This window comes from Malurus melanocephalus, unplaced genomic scaffold (assembly GCF_030028575.1).
Source record: "Malurus melanocephalus ecotype Western Australia unplaced genomic scaffold, MMel_1.1 scaffold_607, whole genome shotgun sequence".
In the NCBI taxonomy this organism is placed as follows: Eukaryota; Metazoa; Chordata; class Aves; order Passeriformes; family Maluridae; genus Malurus; species Malurus melanocephalus.
In genome coordinates this window covers 174,354-194,701 of record NW_026623839.1, presented here as the reverse complement: position 1 = coordinate 194,701, position 20,348 = coordinate 174,354, and the positions used below count along the sequence as shown (strand labels likewise).

The following is a 20,348-nucleotide window of genomic DNA, read 5'->3' as shown; positions in this document are numbered from 1 at the left end:
GGGCACCCTCGGCAGCCCGGGCCCCGCCGTACCTTGTCCCGCCGGGGCAGCAGTGCCCGCTCTCCGTGCATGGCTCCCGCCGGCTCTCGGTGCCCGGCTCCCGCCCGCCGCAGCTCCGGCCCGGCCCGGGCCCGCCCTCTCGCGGCGCGGAGGCCTCTCGGGAACCGCCGGGAACCGCCGAGCCGCGGCCGCACACCCGCCTCCCGCGGCAATCCCCCTCAATGGCTTTCAACCGAACGCGTCTTTGGGATCCCGGGGTCCCTTCCCGGCGCGGAGCTCGCTGAGAGCCGCGATTGCTGCTCCCGCGGCATTCCGCTGCTACGGCTGACAGCTGACCCACAGCTACTGCCTAGACACAGAACCACGCCTGTCTTTGTGAATACGCGCTTTRCAAAACAAAAAAAATGCTGTTACAGTAAACTGCATTCTCTCTCGATTCAACACTCCATATTGAATGCAAAAAACCCCGCAAGGCAGCAACACTGGTCTGCACCGGGGGTCAGCCAAGCTCCTTCCCATAACCCTGAGGTTCTGTTTGCTATCCCATCAACAGGAAAACCAGACACCTGGGAAAGCAACGGACATATTTTCTAGAGAAGTCCAGCTGCTGAAACCATAGAATATAATTTCTCAATCTGTTGTGACTCCTGTTGTGACTCCTGAAATACCAATTTCCCTCTTAAGAGGGTTTAGTTGTAGAAACCCTGGAGCTGGGGATAGTTAATGGAAAATTGGTGCTAAGAATTAATCAGTAGGACCAACACTGTGAATGRTATCTGTACTGCACAGAGAACACGCTGTCTCTGAGATGTAGAGACATGCATTTTGAAGTAATTTACATTTGTTAAGATACCTCTTCTTGGAATCTGTAATCTTATAAGATTTTTCCAGAGTTGTCAGTGATCAGATTTCTCCCTATGGCCTCGACAAACACAAAGACCCTGCCTGTGCAGGGCATGCCTGGCCTGGGAGCATCACCCCACACCCATGGCATAGCTGCTCCATGCCTCATCCAGAGAGCAGCTCTGCCAACCCACCGCCACCCCAAGAGTAGCACAGAACAGGGTGTCTGTGCAGCACACYGAGACAATCTTATCACTGTTAACTGCCTATAACCCAAGGGCTTCTCAAGAGAACACTGTCAAATCCATTCGTAACAATCTCTACCTCCTCCAGAGAAAGGACATTTTAGCATTGACAGATGAAGAAAAACAGAAAGATCCACAGATCAGATGCAAAACGTCCACCAATTAATTTGATGTAACTTTTTTTCCTTTTTTCTTCATAATTCTTTTTCTGGGCAGTGGTAAGGGTGAGTTAGCATGGGACTGACCCATCCCAGAACCAAACAACTGCTGAACACCRGTTCTTTTGCAGCCCACATGCTCCAAGATGAGATCTGCCCAGATTAATGCCATAGAACTGGGGCTTCAACATTACTTTTCAGTGAAGAGTTTCTATCAATTTAATTTACTCCATGTTTGGTCTAATTAGTGTATGTGTGCGGATAATTACTATAAATTGCACTCCAAGTACACACTTCCTCTCATGACACAAGTTTTGTGAGAGAAAAATTTGGTRGAAACTCCCCTCCCCCTTTTAAGGTCAATTGACTGCAGCAAATCTGCCCAGGTTATCTCCTTACACCTGTAGTAGAAAATGAACTAGAATAGCAATAGTAGAATAAACATGTTGGAATAATTGCTTTATAATTACCAGCTGTGTGGATATTRTTCTGGAATAACAAAAAGGATTATTTCCAATTCAAAAGGAAAAGGCTGTGCAAAGTGCAATTCTGGAACAGAATGGAGATAATTTAAGTATTTTGTCTATATTGACAAGGCTTTGTAAAGGGARGACTCAGCACAAATGGATTCCTGGGAAATGCTGGTGGACAAATTATTGAATTTGAGATGCTGGTCAATCTCTCCTGAAAAGATGCTGGTAAATTAAATACTATAATGATCAGTGCTTGTAAAAGAATAGGGACTACAATTCAATAGTTAATCTCCCTTGCAATACAATTATCCACTATATTGACAGTCCAGGAAAGGAGAGTAGCTGCATGCCCTCCCACTAGGAGGTACACTGAGAACTGCTTTGGCATTAKGCCACAAACCAAATATAATCATGTGAGGGTCTTATGCCTTCTCTCTCTGAAGATCTTTCCAAATTCTCAGCATTGTTAATGTTCTCTGTCTAAGAGAGAGTGTCTGTCTAAGTTTTACTTAGGTCTAACTTAGACCGCCTGTCTAAGTTTTCTGCCTGTCTCTATTCTGCAGCACACAGCACGAAGAAAAGGCCTCATGATTCCACCTTGGGGTGCTGCTGAAAATTAAACACAGCACTCCCTTAAAAGTATTTCTCCTTTTTAAAACTCCTCCAGAAAATCGTATACTGGTTATTCACCAAGAAGATGGACTGTTGCTTTTAAACACTGAAGGCAGCTGTCATAAGCAAACAGCAGCTTTCAGCGCAAGCTTGCTGCAAGGGGTTAACTCCTGCTTCCTCCTCCCTCACCCTGGAGCTTCACAAGTGTGACTGAAAAGTGTCGTGTTACTTAGAATAAAAMCACACAGGGCAAACTGAGCCAGGAGAGCTGAGAGTGAGACTGCGCAGCCCCAGAAGGGAACCAATAGCACCTGAGGTGCCTGGGTTAATCACCCGCCCAGTGACTGCACACCTGACTGGCAGCTGAAAATACTCACAAGTTGTTTTGCTTCCTTTTCCCACTGTGCTGAAGGCAATACARTCATACAGGCAGAAAATCTGTGAGACTCATAGAAAGTCAYAGYTAGACTTTCTGTTTGGAAACATGCCTCATTAACAGCATTGTTAGCACATGGCAGGTGCAGGGATGGGCACAGGGACTTGGCCAAGCCCTCCACACTGGGTGGACAGATGGTCTCCAGCTTCAGGCAGGCACAGGAGCRGAGACTCCAAGTCTCTGATGACAGTTACAAGAGTTGGTTTGTTAGTAAGATCTCTAATTAACASCTTACAGGAAATAAAAATCAGAGGGGAGAAAAAAAAGAGAATGTTCTTTGTGGCTGACCATGTCTGCAGAGTACCAGCGTGCCCCCCCCACCCCACCCCTTCCTGTGGCCCCACTTCATTGGATCGGCATTAACACATCTAAGGACATATTTGAACAAACACACACAGATTCCCTGGCAGGTACAATGAAGAAATACTTAAACATCACAAATTACTATGAGGTACCTTCAACATATTAGATGAAATGTCTTTAACAGCCACAAGTCRCCTCCCCACGTGCCACCTGCAGTACACGACTCTTGAAACAGCTGGGTGAAGGTTGCACCAGCCCGACCCTCCCATGCGCTGTCAGTGCCCTGTTCCTCTGGATCCCACGCAGTCATTGTATAGGGCACAATTTACAACAGGTCCCAAAAGRAACAAAAAAATGACACAGACTTCCCTGCCTCACCCACTTGGGTGATGCAATAAGCTATTTATGACCTACAGTTGATAAAGAGTTGAGAGTCTGTTTTTCTAATGCTTTGCTTTTTAAGGTTGTTACTGAATTACAGATCAGCTGGGGTTGGAAAGGACCTCTGGTGTTACCCAGTCCAGTCCCCTGCTCAGGCAGAACCATCAAGAGCCAGCAGCCCAGGATCATGTCTAGAAGGTTTTTGAGATCTCCCGGAATAGAGGTTCCACACTGACATCCCACATTTGTGGATCTGTCTGTAAYAGAAACTTGTATCTGTAAGTCTGTCTGCTGCAACACTGCCACACATCTGATATTCCCAACTATATTTCCAGTAGCATATTTCTATGATTGCAAATCCTGTGTAAWAGCATATGTAAGGGAGARTATTTTGTTCATTCACCTCTCAGTWAAATACAGACAGAAGATCTAAATACTGAACCATCCCCAGAGACAACTGCCCACTCACATGTGGATCAATTTATGAATCCACCTTCTRCCTTCCCTCAGCAAGTGCTTAGGGTGCATACACACTCCTGCTGTACTGCATTTCTGCCTTGGCTTTACTGTCAAGAAAAAGAAAAAAGGAAAACAAACAACGGGTCCAGTGTGATTCCTTGTTACACACTGCAGTTATCCTGCAAAACTAYTGACTCATTGAATCTTCAGAAGCTGCAGTAGCTTTGCTTTTAACAGGCTCCAGCTACTCAACCACAGAAACCTCGAGTTATCCTTGACAGCGACTGTTCTGAGCTGTCTCTAGCACACTCCTAAATCCAAATCCAAACTAAAGCTGGCTAAGGAAAGCACACAAACAGATGTACAGTTCAAGGAAGTCTTGCTGTGCATTTTTCGCAGCACAGCTCATTGTAACTGGGGTTCCTRAAAGTTATACAGCCTTTGCCTATGGGCAATTAACCCTCAAAATAGTGGAAGATCRCCCTGGTTATGGAGAGAAAAAACCYGTGAGAAAACAAAAAATGAAAAATTACTCTGAAAAACATCTAAGAAAAAATTCCAGTACAATGCCTTTGCCTGCCTCAGATAACAGCTTGAGTAAGGAACCAACAYTGTAACACCCAAGAGGAAATGGCTTTACACCTTACTCATAGTAGTTAAACAGTCATGAGTGATGATTGCTGTGACACGAATGTGCTTGATGGTACATCTGCCAACCCAGAGCCCCACAAGCTCTGCTCTGCAGAGGGGAGAGGACAGGTCCCTGCCCCAGACAGAAGGGCTGTGGGCAAYTGCTAAGGAGCAACCCATGCTGGARTGCCATGCATGCAATTGGGCATYCCCTCTCTTTAGGGGAGGCCCAAGCCAAGCAGCTCCTGCCTAAGCCTGGACTGGCACAGCCTGGGGAYAGACACGACAGCAGCTCCCTGCAGAGCCAAGGTGCAAGCTCACTGGAAACCAATAGTAAGGCGCCTGGGGATGTTGTTTGTTGTAACCAAACGTGATTCCCCATCAGGCCCCAGCCATTTTGYACCAGTCAGACCTCAGAAACACTACTGGAGGGAAAGGTGACCCGGGACTGCTTCACTTGACACTGGTGCCAAGAGCAGCATCCACCAAGCMATGTCCCAAGGCACACAAATAAACCCTCGGCCATAACCTGGGATTTGGTAAAGCCAGCTGCAAGGTGRCTTACCCATGGCCTTGTACCTAATTCAATATGAAATGAAGACGTGACTTCATGTGCCACATCAAGTGCCAAAAACAAAGTTTAGCTGTAAAGCAGCCATCTGTCTTTTCCTCAGAGCTGTCAGCAGCAGGAAATCTTCCCAAAGCAGACTCGTATTCAGCTGCAGCCCTCACGGCTGTCAGGGGCAATGATGGAAGATGCTGCTGACACATGGAATCATAGTCGCTGTACCAGAGGCAGCTTCTGTCACAACCAACACAACGCATTCCACAGGGAGCTCCTGAGAGTCCCTGCCAGAGCAGGACAGTCGCTGCTCACAGACACTTCCCAGGCAGCACYTTGCTGYCAGCACAGGGSAGCTCAGTGGGCTCCCCCTGTTCCCCCTGCTTGACTCCCCATGCCCAGAGCCCCCTGCCTCTCAGGAAGCAAATACCTCACTTTCTAACTGGTTAAGAGGCAGCTGAAGCTACAAAGCTGACCTGCACCTTTTCCACCTGTGGTTCAGGCACCTGGCAGCCCAGTGGGGTGGGCTGAGGCAAGAACACTGTACAAGCTGTTTCCTCAGGCAGGAYTGGTACACGCAGGACCAGGCACCAGCTTGGCCCACAAGTACTTATTGACATCCCGGAGACAGAAGGGACTGACACCATGCAGTATAACGCCTCCCTTAAGAGCCTGTCTATGGCTTCTTTAATTCCTTTTAAAAACGGAATTGCTGCCAAAGACATCACCTCCCTGATCTCAAACTTCTGAAATCTTGAGAAAAGATATTTTTGAGTGCAAAATAGAAAGGCTCGACGGCCCAATTCAGTAATGGTTTCCTAAAGTTAGACTAGTCAAGCAGAAATTCATCAGTTTTGACTGAATAAACAGGGCAACATCGACGGTGAGGCAAGTCCAAAGAAATCGGCATAACAATCTCATTGGAAACACAGGAAAGAACTGAATTATACACAAGAGCTCATASGAGGTGGAAAGGGATGACACAGCAAAAGATATGGCCAAAATAAAATTCATGGATGCTTATCTTAGCTCCTAATTTCTAATCAAGGGGGGAGTGCCAATCAGGCCAGAAGTTACAATAAGGATAGGAAATGACATAAAGCTGAGCAAAAGTTAAACATAGAAACCAGCAGAAGAGGGTGGATTTGGAATCACGATCTAACACAATAGGAAGAAATTTAGGGGAAAAAAGTCACTTTTTCAAAGAACTGTTTCAAGGGAGGCAAATTCCCCTYTCAGAAAGCAGTATTTATTCTGAGAAACCTCCACATGCCCAAGACATTTTTTCTGTTAACAACAGCAGATCTRACTTAATATGAGTGAGAGGCAAGAATGGTGGAATTGCTTGTGCAGAGAGAGTATCATTAGCCTTATTTAGGAAGCAGTTTATTATGGGTGCAACTCAGTCTGATTCACATGAATTTTACTATTACTCAGATCACTTCACCAAACAAAGCAACAAACAAATCCATGCAAATCCATGAAAATATGCTCATCAATCTACTTAATGTAATCAGAAAGCCCTTACAAGTTTTATTGCTACAGAGCAATAAAACCAAACCCAACCTACCAGGCTGAATTTCACCTTCATTAAGAGGACTCTGTCTCACTCATCCAAAAAGAATCCATGCTTTCCACAATGAGTTCTGTTACATTCCCAAATTATGGCAACAGAGCACTSGTGTCCCATGCTGTTAAAAGGAGACTTCTATAGCCATGAAGAAATAAAAACATAATAAAAAGAGCATCAACACCTATTCTTCTGTACAAACAAAACTTAAACAGCTCTGGCACGTTGTAATCCAGCAGCAAGTCTCCTTTAAATTGATCAGTCAACACGTATCTAGGCATCTTAGCCTGAAACTGATAATGTCCCCTAAAAAAAATAAAAATCCTTCCCTGTAAATGGCAAAAAAGCCAAAAAGCATACAGTTTTCCTTCTATTCTCAGCTCACCTTTGAATTCCATGACTCTACACACTAGGCTGGCTGCTTTGCAGAGCTCCACAAAAAGCTTTCMAATAAAAAGAAAATAGTTTGAATGCTTTTGGTATTTTCACTTTTCTTTGTCCCAACAATGCAGCTCTGTCCTCCGGGAAGGAGCCTGCTCAGGCTGAACACAGAGCGTTCTTTTCCCCATGCCATCCCCGTGGAGTGGCCCCGACACACAGCAGTGCCCTGGCTTTACATCCCCTGCTGCCCCCTGGGACAGGGGTCCTTGTCCCACCAGCACCAGACCTCCCCAGGAGGCAGAAACAGCTCCCAACAGAGCCACAGGCACAGGCGGCAGGAGSAGGAAACCACGGAGATCAAACCAGCACTGAGGCAGCAGCCATCCCAGCAGGGGCTGGATCTCCTCTCCACCAAAGGGAGGGATATGCTGGTGAGTTCAMCACTGTCTTCTTCATGAAACACCTAATTTTAAAGTTGACCAAAATACTTCTATTGAAATATGCAGCAAGACTTTAAAAAAACARTACATTTCTCTCCTGAAGAACAGGGAGTTTCCTAGAACTGTCTTACTGTCCTGATAAAATGCAGCCTTTAAATGCTAAAGTGGTCTTAAACACTAGTAAAACTTGTTCTCAGCCATATTTCTTCCACTGTTCATATTCCCCGCTGTTCACTGAATCCATACACAACACTTTCTGACAAATCTTCCACATTCTGTGCTGTTTGGGACAAATYCTAGAAGATTTTGCAGAGGACTCCCATGAGGAAGCCAGACCTCAAAGCTCCCTGGAAGAAATCACCCAAACTGGAGAAGTGTTAATCTTACTTCTGAAGGATACAGACTTCTGGTATTACAAACCTTTTCTAATCACTAAACGATGCAAACCACAGATTCTTTGCATTCATGGAGTCTCCCAATGTGCAATCTTTACCCCCACAGCCAGATCAAGCACTTAAAACAGCATCTCAGCAGTGCAAGGGGTCTCCTTATTTTAATGTTGAGCACAACTGGGCCACAAGCACTGCTTGCTGTAGGGCAACAGTAGCAGAAAAAACCTAAATCGCTGTGATGAGAAGATGGACAGGAGACACTTGATTTCATTCCATCAGTGTCATAACACACAGCAGCTCGCTGACTGATTTTTTAAAAGAAACTCCAGCAGCAACAGCGAACAGACGTGCAGAGCCCGGCTGTACAATGGTAACGCAGGGCTCTGCCCAGCAAAGCAGCTGCACCCACAAGGCCAGCACAGCTGCCGCTCAAGAAAGGAGAAAGCACCAGGACGTACGGTTCCAGAGGCAGGCAGGGAGTCTTCCATCCCGAGTGTGCGGCAAGGACAGCGTGAACCCCAACTCCCCTCCGCTGGCCAAACACGCAGCACAGCACAGAGTTACACTGGCAGAGCCCAGACCCAGCCCTACTGGGCTGAGCTCTGCTCACACAAAGCAGGACCTTGTAACATGAGGCCGTAGTGCCCTGGGTGTCTTGGCAGGAGCCCCAAATGCGTGTTTGAAAAAGCAACTGCCACCCTGAACAARTGAGGCATGAACACGCTGCAGCAGAACCACCGAGGCTGCTAAAAATATTTCATCCCTGACCCTGTCAGGAACACATCTCAAGTGAGTCTAATTTTCTGGAGAATAATAAAAGAAAAAAGCAAAATAGCTGTACTGGCAATGGTCTTGGAAGTTTATTTAAAGAAAAAAAAAAMCCACAAGCAAAACCCCAACATAGTCTTGAACAGAAAAACACCTCATGTTTCATTCCAAGGGGAATACTGAGTTAAAAGACATGCTTTACACCTCTTCTAGAGCCCTGGGCCAAAGTGCGACCTCAAGATCTCTTCCTCTGCAACCTGCCACAGGAGATTGCTGAGGCTCCTGTTCCCGGTTCAGTGGTTAACTGCAGCCAAATCCACCYGGTGCCCTGCTGAAGGCAGCACAGATGCTTTGTGCATGGCACAGTCCCATGTGAGAGAGATGAAATACCTGTCACCTGGCTGGTACCCTGCAGGAGTGCCCTGTACCAGTCAGGAGCCAGAGAAAATCAGCAGCTGTCAGACTGCAAAGGGCTGAAACCACGCTGCACCTGCTCCATCCCTCTGGCAGGACAGACACCAGGCTCTCCTGGGGAGCAGCAGGGAACCACATGCAAAGCCTCAAAGCACCAGGTGCCCAACAGATCCCAGGCAACATCTTGTGGCCACCTCTTTTTATTTTTTTTTTCCATTAAAATTTGAATTTTTCACCTGTCTCAGTCTAGGTGAAACTAAACTCAAAGCATGTTCTAAAAAAAATTGGTAAAAATTWATTAGGGAAGCTGTGGTCTAACTCAGGTTGGTACATTTCTAGGGTTTATTGTAATAATACATTTATCCCAAGACACATTCATTCATTCCTAATCTCAATTAACCACATAGGCTCTGTCTAATGTTTGGTCTTGATGACCACTCAGATTGACGGTAAGATCCCACCAGTGATGTACTGACAGGCAGCACTTGCTGTCCTGCCTTCTTCTGTACTGACTGCTCCATGGCTCTCCCCATCCCAAAACCGGGCCTCAAATAGGTAATAAAGCTTCTCAAAAAATATCTGCTTCCTGATTGGAGTTATCCCACACATTTCTAATGACAACTGTCATTAATTAGCTCAAAACAGCGGTTGAAAGGCAACAAAGAGTACCCACAGAAGACCATAAATAAACCTTCACCTAAAGACAGCCAAGAGCAGTGCATGAAAATACCCCTCATAAGCAACTCAGGCAAATAATTGCTGCCGAGTGTCTCACACTGTTAAAAATAGGACTAATTCCTGCATTGGCAGATGGAGTTTCAGTCAAAATATCCACTGAACCACTTGAATAATTAAGTGTTCCTTCTCTATGGCATAACGAAGTAGCTAATGCAATTTACTGCCCTTTCTAAAAAATGGGATAGAAATACTGTTTGCTAATTTTTTAGCAAAGAAATGAGCAACAAAAAGGCTTATAGCACTGAGCAGCAAGCCTCTAGCTGAAATGCTGCCAAGTTGTCAACACCATTCTCTACATACAGGCTATTTAATCTTTCAGGTAATTACCTCCTGGAACAGAAAAGTCATTTAATCTAGAAACCAGGTTTATTCAGAAGGAAGCAGAAGGAACTCTAGACTGGCAATTTTCAGTGACSAGAAAGATGGAGTTAGAGAGAGGTACAGAGTGCAGCTGATGCATGGGGAAGTTTTATAAAGAAGATGTACAGTTTTTAAACAGCTACATGTAAAATGGAGTCTTCATGGTAATACAAAAACCCTGCATTATTGCCTAAACTGCCTGTATTTCATAGACTGAAGTTTTTTTTGTCTCAGATCTTCTTAGCATTTCACAGAATCACAGAATGGTTTTGGTTGAATTGGATCTTAAAGACTATCTAGCCCCAACTGCCTGCCAGGAGCAGCTTCTCTGGGCAACATGWTGCAGGTCCRCACCACCCTCACAATCAAGAATTTCTTCCCAATCTCCCATCAAACCCTGTCCTCTGACAGCATGAAGTCATTTCCTCTTGTCCTGTCACTTCATGCCCTCGTCCAAAGTCCCTCTTCAGCTCACTTGGAGAGCCTTTAAGTACTGGAAGGCTGACCTTCAACAAACCTTAATAACCTTAAACACTTTTCCCTCTAAACTTTGAAGTTAGTAATGACAAATTTCCCTTTACCTTGCTAAAATTATTAATTCTGTAACTTAAAAAAAAATACAAGGTCATATTCAGACGGACAAATTAACAAAAWCATTTTGTAACAAACACTATGAATGGAACCTGCCCATGCTGGGCCAGGACATGAGCAGCTAAACAGAGGATGATCACAGTGACATGTCCAAGGGTACTAAAACTTGTCCCTTAGATGAAGTGTGACATSAATTCAGGCATGACATCTAGAAACTACAGAACAGCCTGAGCAATCAGGCTGAGTGCACTGCAGCACGTGTGTGTTTGCTAATGCTATAAAGCCCAGGCACTGCAAAGCTGCACAAATTCCACTGAGCTCTCATTCCACACCAGATCATCCCGAGCTTCTCAGTTTCTGCGCGGGGTGGCAGAGCTGGTRTGTTGGTCTCTCTTTTCCCCAGTTTGCCCCAAGGTCACTCAACACCCTCACCAGCAAGGGAAGGCACATCTTCCTCCCAAATCCAAGCAGCCAGGGCCCATGGGAACGGGCCTGGTACCTGCAGAGAMAGCCAAGCTCCTCGGCCTCTGCCACAGCCCGCAGTCCTTGGGTAACACAACTCTGCAGTGTCAGCATGAACCCGCCCATGGGCTGCTGGGCACCTCTGCAACTCAGAGCTAATGGGCACCCCAAAAAAACACACAGACAGTGTGAGCAGCAAAGCAGCACATACAAACTGCACAGTACTTAGCGCAGGAACTTCCTTAGTTCGAAGCAGAACAGCATTAAAATTCATCCCTTCCATTATCCTGTTTTCACCAATATATACATTTAACCCAGATTCTGAAAGGATACAATTTCAATATTTAACAACAGTTGAACGATAAACATCTGGCTGACTAAATTCCAACAGCTCTCCAGTGACACCTGCAGCAAGGTCCACTCTCTGCATTTCTGAGTACTAAATACTTCCCAGATTTTATCAGTATTAGGATAACATGAAACATAGCACAGAGCTGAATTCTAAATATCTAACAAAACAATTAGGTCTAGGCTCATGTAAAAGGATCCTCCTTGAATCTTCACAAGTTCTCCTGCCTCCATCAACACAGAGGGATGATAAACCCACTGGCATAGGCTGCCAGTGAAATGCTAAAGTTGACCTACCGTCCCTCACAGTTCACCACAGTTTTTCCCACACGGCGAATGAAGGCATTCTCATGGTATTTTACATAAGAAAACTCTGGAAGATTATGTAAAAATTAAGCAGTTAGTGAAGAACTAGAAAAGATCAATATACCTCAATGGTTTTGAGAACCTTTGTAAAGGAAGARTATGTGCCACTCCAAACCAGATGTCACCAACAACCACACTCTCTACACAGGAAGGATTTCTTTTTAAAGCAGATGTTTATATTATGTTCAGTGTGAAAAACAGCTGATGATTTCTGAAGCCAAAAACCTGCTGCAACCAGCTTTCTGGTTTTGCTGGCCAACCACATCACAGGCATTTGCTCAGRGAAACCTGTAGCACTGAGGCCACACAGCTCTGCAGTGTCCAAGTCCTGCCAGATTCCATGCTGCATTGTAGGGAAATCCCTACCCGGGACTCCTCATCTGGGTCTGCAAAAACAGGAGATTCAGCCACACTACGTACACTCGGACTGAACTGCAGCAGCCAAGGAAAACTCCTTGCCYAGCTGTTTGCGACCCCATTATTTTAAATCTACAACTGCACAATGGTTTCTTTGCACAGTCTTTAGCTTTTTCACTCTCTGCTGGCATGAAAAGCAGGATTTTCTTCTTCCTCTTTTCACACAAACTAGTAAAATCCTATATTCTTTTTGAGGGGCAAAACAGAAACTTTAGTCCCACTCCARTAYATCAGCCCCAAGCACTGATGACCTYTGGGCACCAGCTCTGCAGCAATATTGCATACCCTTCACAGTTAACGTTCCAGTGAAACACGTCCCACAACAACCTGAAACTCTTCATTTCCTCTGCTCCTATTGCCAGTGTTAGCAGACTGAAATAATTTCGTTTGGATGATAGAAATCTTTCTTTCCCCTGTTTCTTTCCTCTGCAAGTTTTTGTTCCCCACTAACAGGGCCCTGGGACCTTTCACACCACAGTGYAGGCAATGGGTCTCAGCGCACTTCCAAGGCAGACGAGCTTGAGCAAGCACAAACYGTGCCTGCACAAAGGCCATCCTGTGCTAATTCAACCACTCCTTCCMATTTCCTTTTCTTTGGGAGAAGTTAGTGATTCTAGAATTGAGACTTTTACTAGYTGCAGATTTTCCAGACATGACTTCAGTGTTCACAGGATTCCAAGAGTAAGTAAGACCACAAAATGTGCAGAGAAAATGTTTTTCTGCAGTTATCAATGGCACTTCAGGAAAAACCTCAACAAAACCCCTCTTGCAGAAAAACTCCAATTTGCATTCTGGTGATCCTGGACTCCATTCTTGCTAAGTATATGCCCATTGAATGCTCTATCACAGAACTCAAACAATAGCACTTATGCTGCTGAAACATTTTATTACTCATAGTTCAAATCTGAATACAACTTTCTATTTCATGCAAACTAAAACCCTCATAAGCAAATCTTTGAAAGACAAGAACCTTGCCTCATTTCCTTAGCAATTCTGGTCTATTTTAAATTGTCTCAAAGCTGACAACTCAAGAAGGGAATGTTTTCTATGCTGAACTCCCTACTCATATACCAGTTGATCTCAGAGAGATCCAAACTGTGCCTCAAGTTATGAAAAAACAAAACAAACAAATAAAACCAACAACAACAAAAACAAACAACCCCTCCAAACAAACAAAAGAAAACAAACCACCAAAACAAAAAAAATACGCATCTTATTCTTTACTTTTCCTGTCCATAAGAAAAGGTTGCTGTAAGCTGAGCAAGTCAGCTCTCTCCGTTTKGGGAACACTGGGCAGATACGAAAGAATAGGCAAATGCCATCTTTGAACAACCAAAATCCTGYGAATGAAACCTCAATCACCCTCTTCTCTGCTCAAACACAACTGTTTACAATTAATCTYTGATAAGAATTATTTTGGAGGCCACTGTCACATTTTTTGTCACAAGAGGGAGTCACAAACTGGAAGTCATGTAAATGTTGAGCACTAACTCCTCTTGCTCCCATTATTTCATTTCCCCTGAATTTCCGAGGCCTTCCTCCATTGTAAGAGCTTCTGTCCCTTCTGGAAAGGACCCAGTTTACATGTGCATCTTTATCACTGACATATCCTGGACAGGAAGCCTTGCAAAACAAAAGCAAACTCTTCTCAGTCTCTGAAGAAATACTGACTGAGGAAAAAGTCAGCTGCTTTGTCATAAGGAATTGAGGGAAGAAGGGCAAATTCTACCCAAGCCAAAATCTCTACAAAGGGCCCCAAAGGTAACATTTCATGATTACAAGGAAAGACGCATTTATGTACACTGCATTCCCCTTAGTCTGTGTTTACAGTCTTTTACATCATAAGTCTATTTGTCAAGAAGTCATTACATGCAATTYGCCAGACCCTCAGCTGGCATGGACAGGGCTGATTCTCTGGATTATTAGTAAYGTCTTCTCCACAAAGAGAAGTCCTGAGTCCTATCTCTAACCTATCTATCACCCATCTGTGCAGGTGTAGTTTTACATACCCTGTTATTTACCAAAGTGAAAAATGCTTCAAGTCTATTTTACTTCCTCACTGTCATGGCTTACGGAGCTGTTACACTGGCACAGCACAAACTCCTCAGGAAACCTGATACTCCMACTTGTTCAATTAAAGAACCAGAAACCATTTTCCTTTCGCAAGATGAAGGCAGTATCTCTGTAACCTTTCCCCACACATTCCTGTGAGCAGGATGGTGCAGAAGTTTCTTGAGGACCCATCATGCCTAGAAAAGTTSACAGCATTTCTACTCACTCATTCCACACCAGCATGGCCAGCATTGCTTAGAGACCTGTTTGCATCTTGCCACCTCTCAGCTTCGTGCAGACAAGCCTTTTGCCCTGCACACCTTGCAAAATATCTGCAGCAACAGATTCAAACCCAAGTAATGCGAGCASCAATACACCAAGACGCTCCAGTTGGTTTGTCTACAACAGGGCACTCAAACAGCCAACACAAGCAAATCCARGCTACCTTTCCCTCAGAAGCAACAGGAAATTTCTGAGTAACTGCCCTTGCACAGACAGCAAGAAGTTGATCCCCTGCATGACCCAAGGGAGGGCACACGCCTGAGTTAGGGTGAAGTGTGCCTGGGACAGGATTGTAGTACACCACAAAGGCTGCTGTGAAAGTGAGCRTCCCTCCATCACATGCCTCCAGCAGGAAGTTGCATCATATCTATCATGAGAAAAAGGTCAATTTAAARGTAATCCACCACGGAGTTATCAATGCAGTAACAAATATGTCCTTGTACTTCAGAAGGTCCCATTAGATCCAGCCACCCCACTGGCCTTGCTCAGCCATGGGTGCAACAATGCCACTCCAGTTCCACTAGCAAAGCAAGTTTGAAGAGCCACAGGGAAACTGCATGCCTGCTGCTCTGTAAAACATGAGAATCGGGTTGAAATCCATCAAATTTCCGTACCTTTCTCATCTGACTTTTCCCCACTATTAACTGTAGCTAAGCTACATCATCTCCTCCAARGACAGTTTTACTGAGAACTCTGTGAGAGCTATTATTTTATAGAGAATGGATACATTCTATCCTGGTGTATCTGCATATGACTAAAGGCAACTCAAGAGATCCTGAGGAAGCTGTGGCAACACTGCAGGAAGAAGTTTTACCCGTGTCAGTGAAAAGGAGAAATGAAGCCCCTGGCCTGTGCTGTCAAGCAGTCATTCCCGAGCACATTCACACACGCAAACAGCAGCTTCTTTTAGCCCAGCCATTCCCAGGCTATTCTGGCATTACACACCGAAGTTCCTCTCCCATAAATAAGCTCCACACACTCCAATGGCAGCACAGCAACAGTTCAGATGCTGATAAATCCGGATGGTACTTGAGAGCAAAAGAGTCTGGCCTGCAATTATAAATACCTCAACATGCTGGTTAAATGAATAGATAATTTAAAAAAACATGCTCAAATAGAATTCAATTTGTCTTCATTAATTTCCTTTCATAAATCCAGCTAAAACATCTGAATAAAATCAAGTTGAATAACAGCTGGATATAGTTTTGTACTATCACACCAAGAGTGAGGGATTTCTCCAAATGCAACACATCAGCAACAGCACTTCTTGAGATCTCAGGTGRCAGTAACTGCAGGGCCTCCAAGAATTTCCAAACTGTACAAGACAGAGAGCTGTTTGAACCAAAATACTKTGAAAACACTTTGGATACTTAAGGAGGAAGGGAAAACAAAAGAGCAAAAAAAAGAAGACATGGAGACCTCCCACACAACTAGAGGATGACAAAGTGAAGAGGCCAAATTTGGCCTGGGGAAGACATTTGTCAAACCAGTCAAAAAAACCCATCAGGTATTTTGCCTTTAAGWCTCAACAGTAAAGGTACAATAAATGATGACTCAAATTTTTAACTGTTACAGACATTTGAGTTGACAAACTAACATAGCATTTAAGCAGTAATCCACAAATAATAAACAGTGAAATAAGAAATCATACTTGAAGACAGGGCTGTGTAAAACTTYGTGAAATTCCTGATACAAACTGGTTATCAAATGCAAACATTTCATGAATTAAGATGTGGTTAATTGCTTACACAGCTCTTTCCGGAATAATATTTAAAAACTGGATAGCCATTATGTAAATAAGAGAAAGGTATTAATCTCATTTAGAGAAGGAAGACCGAGATTGGGAAAGCTGAAATTATTTGATGGAAGCCATGCAGTGCAAATAGCCCCATGGAAAGGGAAACCAACTCTTGGAGATTAAAGCCTGGATCATGAGGCCTTCTTTTTCCATCTTCCATGAAGCTCTGCTGCTTCTCTGCTCAAGTTTTATAAGCATTGGTGGCAGCATTTTTCAGTTTGTAGCTCTCAAATCTACACAGTCCCATACTATTTGAAGCCTCCACCAGTAAATGTGGTTAGAAACAGCAATTYTGACCTTGCAGCTGCATAATATAGGCATACCATTTAACAATGTCCAATTTCCCACAAGTGGACACACCCTGAGGGCAGGTGCTCCAGATCGTACATAAGGATTTATCAACTSTGAAGTCTAAGTCAGTGTCCATAAAAGAAACAAGGTTTTCACACAAGAAATACTAATAAAGTACTGTTTTATTTTATACAGTCTGGCAATCATTGCATTTCAGCTGATAAATGTATCAGCAAAACCACACATATTTTCTATCCTTTCCTTCCAGCAGATGAAAGCTCCCTTTGCCCCCCTGCCCCCAAGGACTCCCACACACAGGGACTTCCCAGTCCCATCCAAAGTGCAGCAAGGAGACAGGAAGATGCAGCTCTCATCCTACATCCAAACTGAGATAAATGCAATCCCTTCCAATTATTCACACAACAGCACTTTTAATTTTGGTTTAACACAGACCAAGCTCTTATTTTCTCCTTCAGTTCACCAYACTGTAAGAGTTGTGCAGCTTTCACAGACACTAAAAATACAGACACTAAGAACATGTCAGGGCCAGACAACTGTTTAAAGTAGGTTTGACACAATCAGAACTAATACAGTGCAAGACACAATTGTGTCAGACTACACAAAAATGAAGAGAGCCAGAAAAACTGAAAACAGTTCTCCTCYAGTAAAAAATCAGTGCTAACGTTTTTCCAAATCACCTTGCCTACCTAGATAAACAAGGATTAAAATGGAGCTATCCAAATTAGTTCATTTTAAACTACTTTGGCTGCCCTACATAAATAAAGCTTAGACACAAAGTTCATTACTAACTAGATCAAGTTTCTTTTGAGGGGAAGATTTAACTCGAGTCTCTGTGGAGACTTATGCTTGCAGACACAGCCTGACACAATAACAAGGCAACCCTTAAAAGATGGAAGTTTCACTCTTCCCTGAAAATGGCCACATCCGTTTTTTTTTAAGATGAGGAGATACTTWAAAAAACCCAAACAAATAAATTAGAAAGATGATACCACATTATTGCAAAGCTGTAGCTTTCCCCAAGACAGTTTGCACAATGTGAATTCTGACCTATTTTAAATGCTGACAACAGCATCTTAGAATTCTGACTACATTTTGAAACCCTTACAAATACACACATGGGGTGTGGGGGACGACAAGAAGAGCTTAAACGTAAAGTGAAAATTTACCTTGCCTTTTAAGAGCTTAGTACTGTAACTTCTACATCCAGAGTCAAATCTGCTCACTGGCTATGGGGAGATGCACAAGCAGGGTTGTGCTAGCAGCTCTAGAACTGTACCTGCAGTGTCTGACACAGCCTCTGAAATGCTTTTATTCATCGATGGATTTTTTTCAAATGTTTTTCCAACTACATGAATTGGATTGATTCAGTGACAAACTGCAAAACTACATGGAGTAACTATTCTGTCCTTTAAGGCAGCTTCCTGAAGCAAATTCGAACACTTTCAATTATTAAACAGCAAAACCTGTACACGGCAACTCCTTTGTTCTGAAGCGCCGGGCTCCCAGCGAGGGCCGCTGAGTCTGCCCAGGGCAGGGCGTGCTCCCCCGTCCCTGCAGGTGCGGCGATGACCGGCTCACAGCGCCAAGGACCTTCTGCCCGGGACAAGGCACACGTGCGAGTGCTCCCACGGGCACCTCTCGGGCACAGCCGCTACTTCCCAAYCCCACACACTGCTGGCCCAGCCTCGCGGTTGGACCGATCCCCGTAAGCAGCACGGCTGCGGTATCAGCGGCTCCGGGCGGACCCCCGCCCACCCCGCGGCCGAGCCTTTGTGTCTGTGCCGGCGCAAACAAAGGCGGAGGCGCTCCCCGCCCGGGCGCGGCTCGCCGGGACCCGCGGCACGCACCCACCTTGGAGAGCTGCCTGCGCAGGCTGAAGCGCTGCACCATGGTCCGCCGCGGACACGGGCGGCCGAGGGCGAGGGGCGGCAGCCGGCGGCGCTCAGGGCATCCTCGGGCACCGCGGCCGGGCCATGCCCCGAGGAGCGCCGCGCCGCGCCGGACGGGACACGGCACAGCGGGGCAGAGCGGGGCAGAGCCGGGCACAGCGGAGCAGAGCCGGGCACAGCGGGGCAGAGCGGGGCAGGGCGCTCCCCCGGCCGCTGAAGGGGGCGGGCACAGGCACAGCCGGCCCGGCCCTGCCCCGCCCCGCCCGGCAAAGCCCGGCCCTGCGGGGGTCTGGCGAACGCTGAGCCCGCCCCGGGGCCGCCGGGCAGGGAGAGCCCCGTCCAGCACTCCCGCCGAGCTCCACCGGCAGCGCTYCTCGCGGAGTTCCCGCTCCCTTCGCATCCTGTGGCACTCAAGTGTCAACTCTTTCCCGGGAATAAGCACACGATACCCCGTTGCAATCACTAGAAAATAATTCTAGAAAGTATTTCTCCCTCCCCGCCATAAATATGCAATAAAGATGTGTGGTAAAACAGGCAGRCTTGCAGTTCTTCAAGTGCCGCACAAGAGCGGCTCTGGGATCCTGWAAGTGTTCTCTCTCGCTCCACAGCACCGGTGAGCGATGGACACAATACGATCTTATAAGAGGGCATTGCAGGGCTCTAAGCTCGGTTTGCAGAAATGCTCCGAGGGGCTGCAGGAGTCCACCAGCCAGGACACACAGTGCCTTGCTGTGCAGACAGGGCCAGCTCTCAATGTATGGGCTCGGGTAACTGCCAGCATATTCGTAAACGGAGGAGGTAAACTGAAAACCCTAAACACAATGAGGAACTCAAATTCGCTGGAAATAAATCCATTTCTCAAGTAGTCCTGTGTCAGCATTTTAGTTTTGGGCTTCTTRGGATTTTATTTCCAGCTCCTTTTGTAACTGCCTCCTACATGCAAAAGGAAGGATATCCTTCTTGCACTACACTGAAATGGCCATGGCATTGATCCTTCCAGTTACATGGCTTTATCTACACAGGAAAATARTTTCTCAATAGCTATCAGCAAAACTACAGAATCAAGAAGAGCTCCCATGCCAGACCATGTCCCTGATGAGTCTTGACTCATCCAGGACTGCGCTGCTCACCAGCACTCTCCTCAGGCCTTAGTTTCACTGGTTAGCACAGTGGCTAAAAGGGATCCCATAGCATGCTTCAGCTATGACAAATCTGGGGTCCCCAATGGCATGTTATATGTGGTTATGGCTGTTAGGAGCCAGCTGTGCACTGACTCAYACAAAATCCCTCCCACTGGCATGTTCTAGGTAAGTACTCCCATGCGTGATTGCATATTCTTGTTGAAAAATGAAGGTGAGTTAGGACAGAATATTTGCCTTGTTAAGGAAAATGTTTCCAGCCTATTTTTAAAGTCATCAGGTAATCTGGAGGCTAGAGATAGAGGAGGCATTTGCAGTTGGGCCATGGAAGGTTATAAGGGTCAGTGTGGTTCTCTAAACAGATCTCGAAGGGAAAGTTACAAGAAGGTTAAACAGAGGTTTAATCTTAACTGTCATCCAAAAGTAACATCAATATATGCATTCTTCAACACTGAAACCTCAGCTGTAAAATGAGAGCAGTACTTGGTAGCATTTYGCCTGCTCAAGGGTAGCTCAGAGATTTTGAA

The 20,348-nt window shown here is 45.4% G+C and overlaps 1 protein-coding gene across 9 annotated transcripts in view; it reads right to left on the bottom strand.

Moving 5' to 3' along the window:
• The window catches only part of TMCC1 (transmembrane and coiled-coil domain family 1), a 78,777-nt gene that overhangs the window by 13,466 nt on the left and 44,963 nt on the right, over positions 1 to 20,348 (bottom strand). The window contains exon 1 of one of the 9 annotated variants that reach the window (XM_057383128.1): positions 18,645 to 18,768. The exons of 7 other annotated variants lie outside the window; for them this stretch is intronic. In XM_057383128.1, coding sequence (XP_057239111.1) covers positions 18,645 to 18,683 — 39 coding nt within the window. In that variant the 5' untranslated portion in view covers positions 18,684 to 18,768. Of the gene's footprint in view, positions 1 to 32; positions 118 to 18,644; positions 18,769 to 20,348 lie in introns of those variants that run through there. One more of the 9 variants, XM_057383126.1, reaches the window with a different exon arrangement.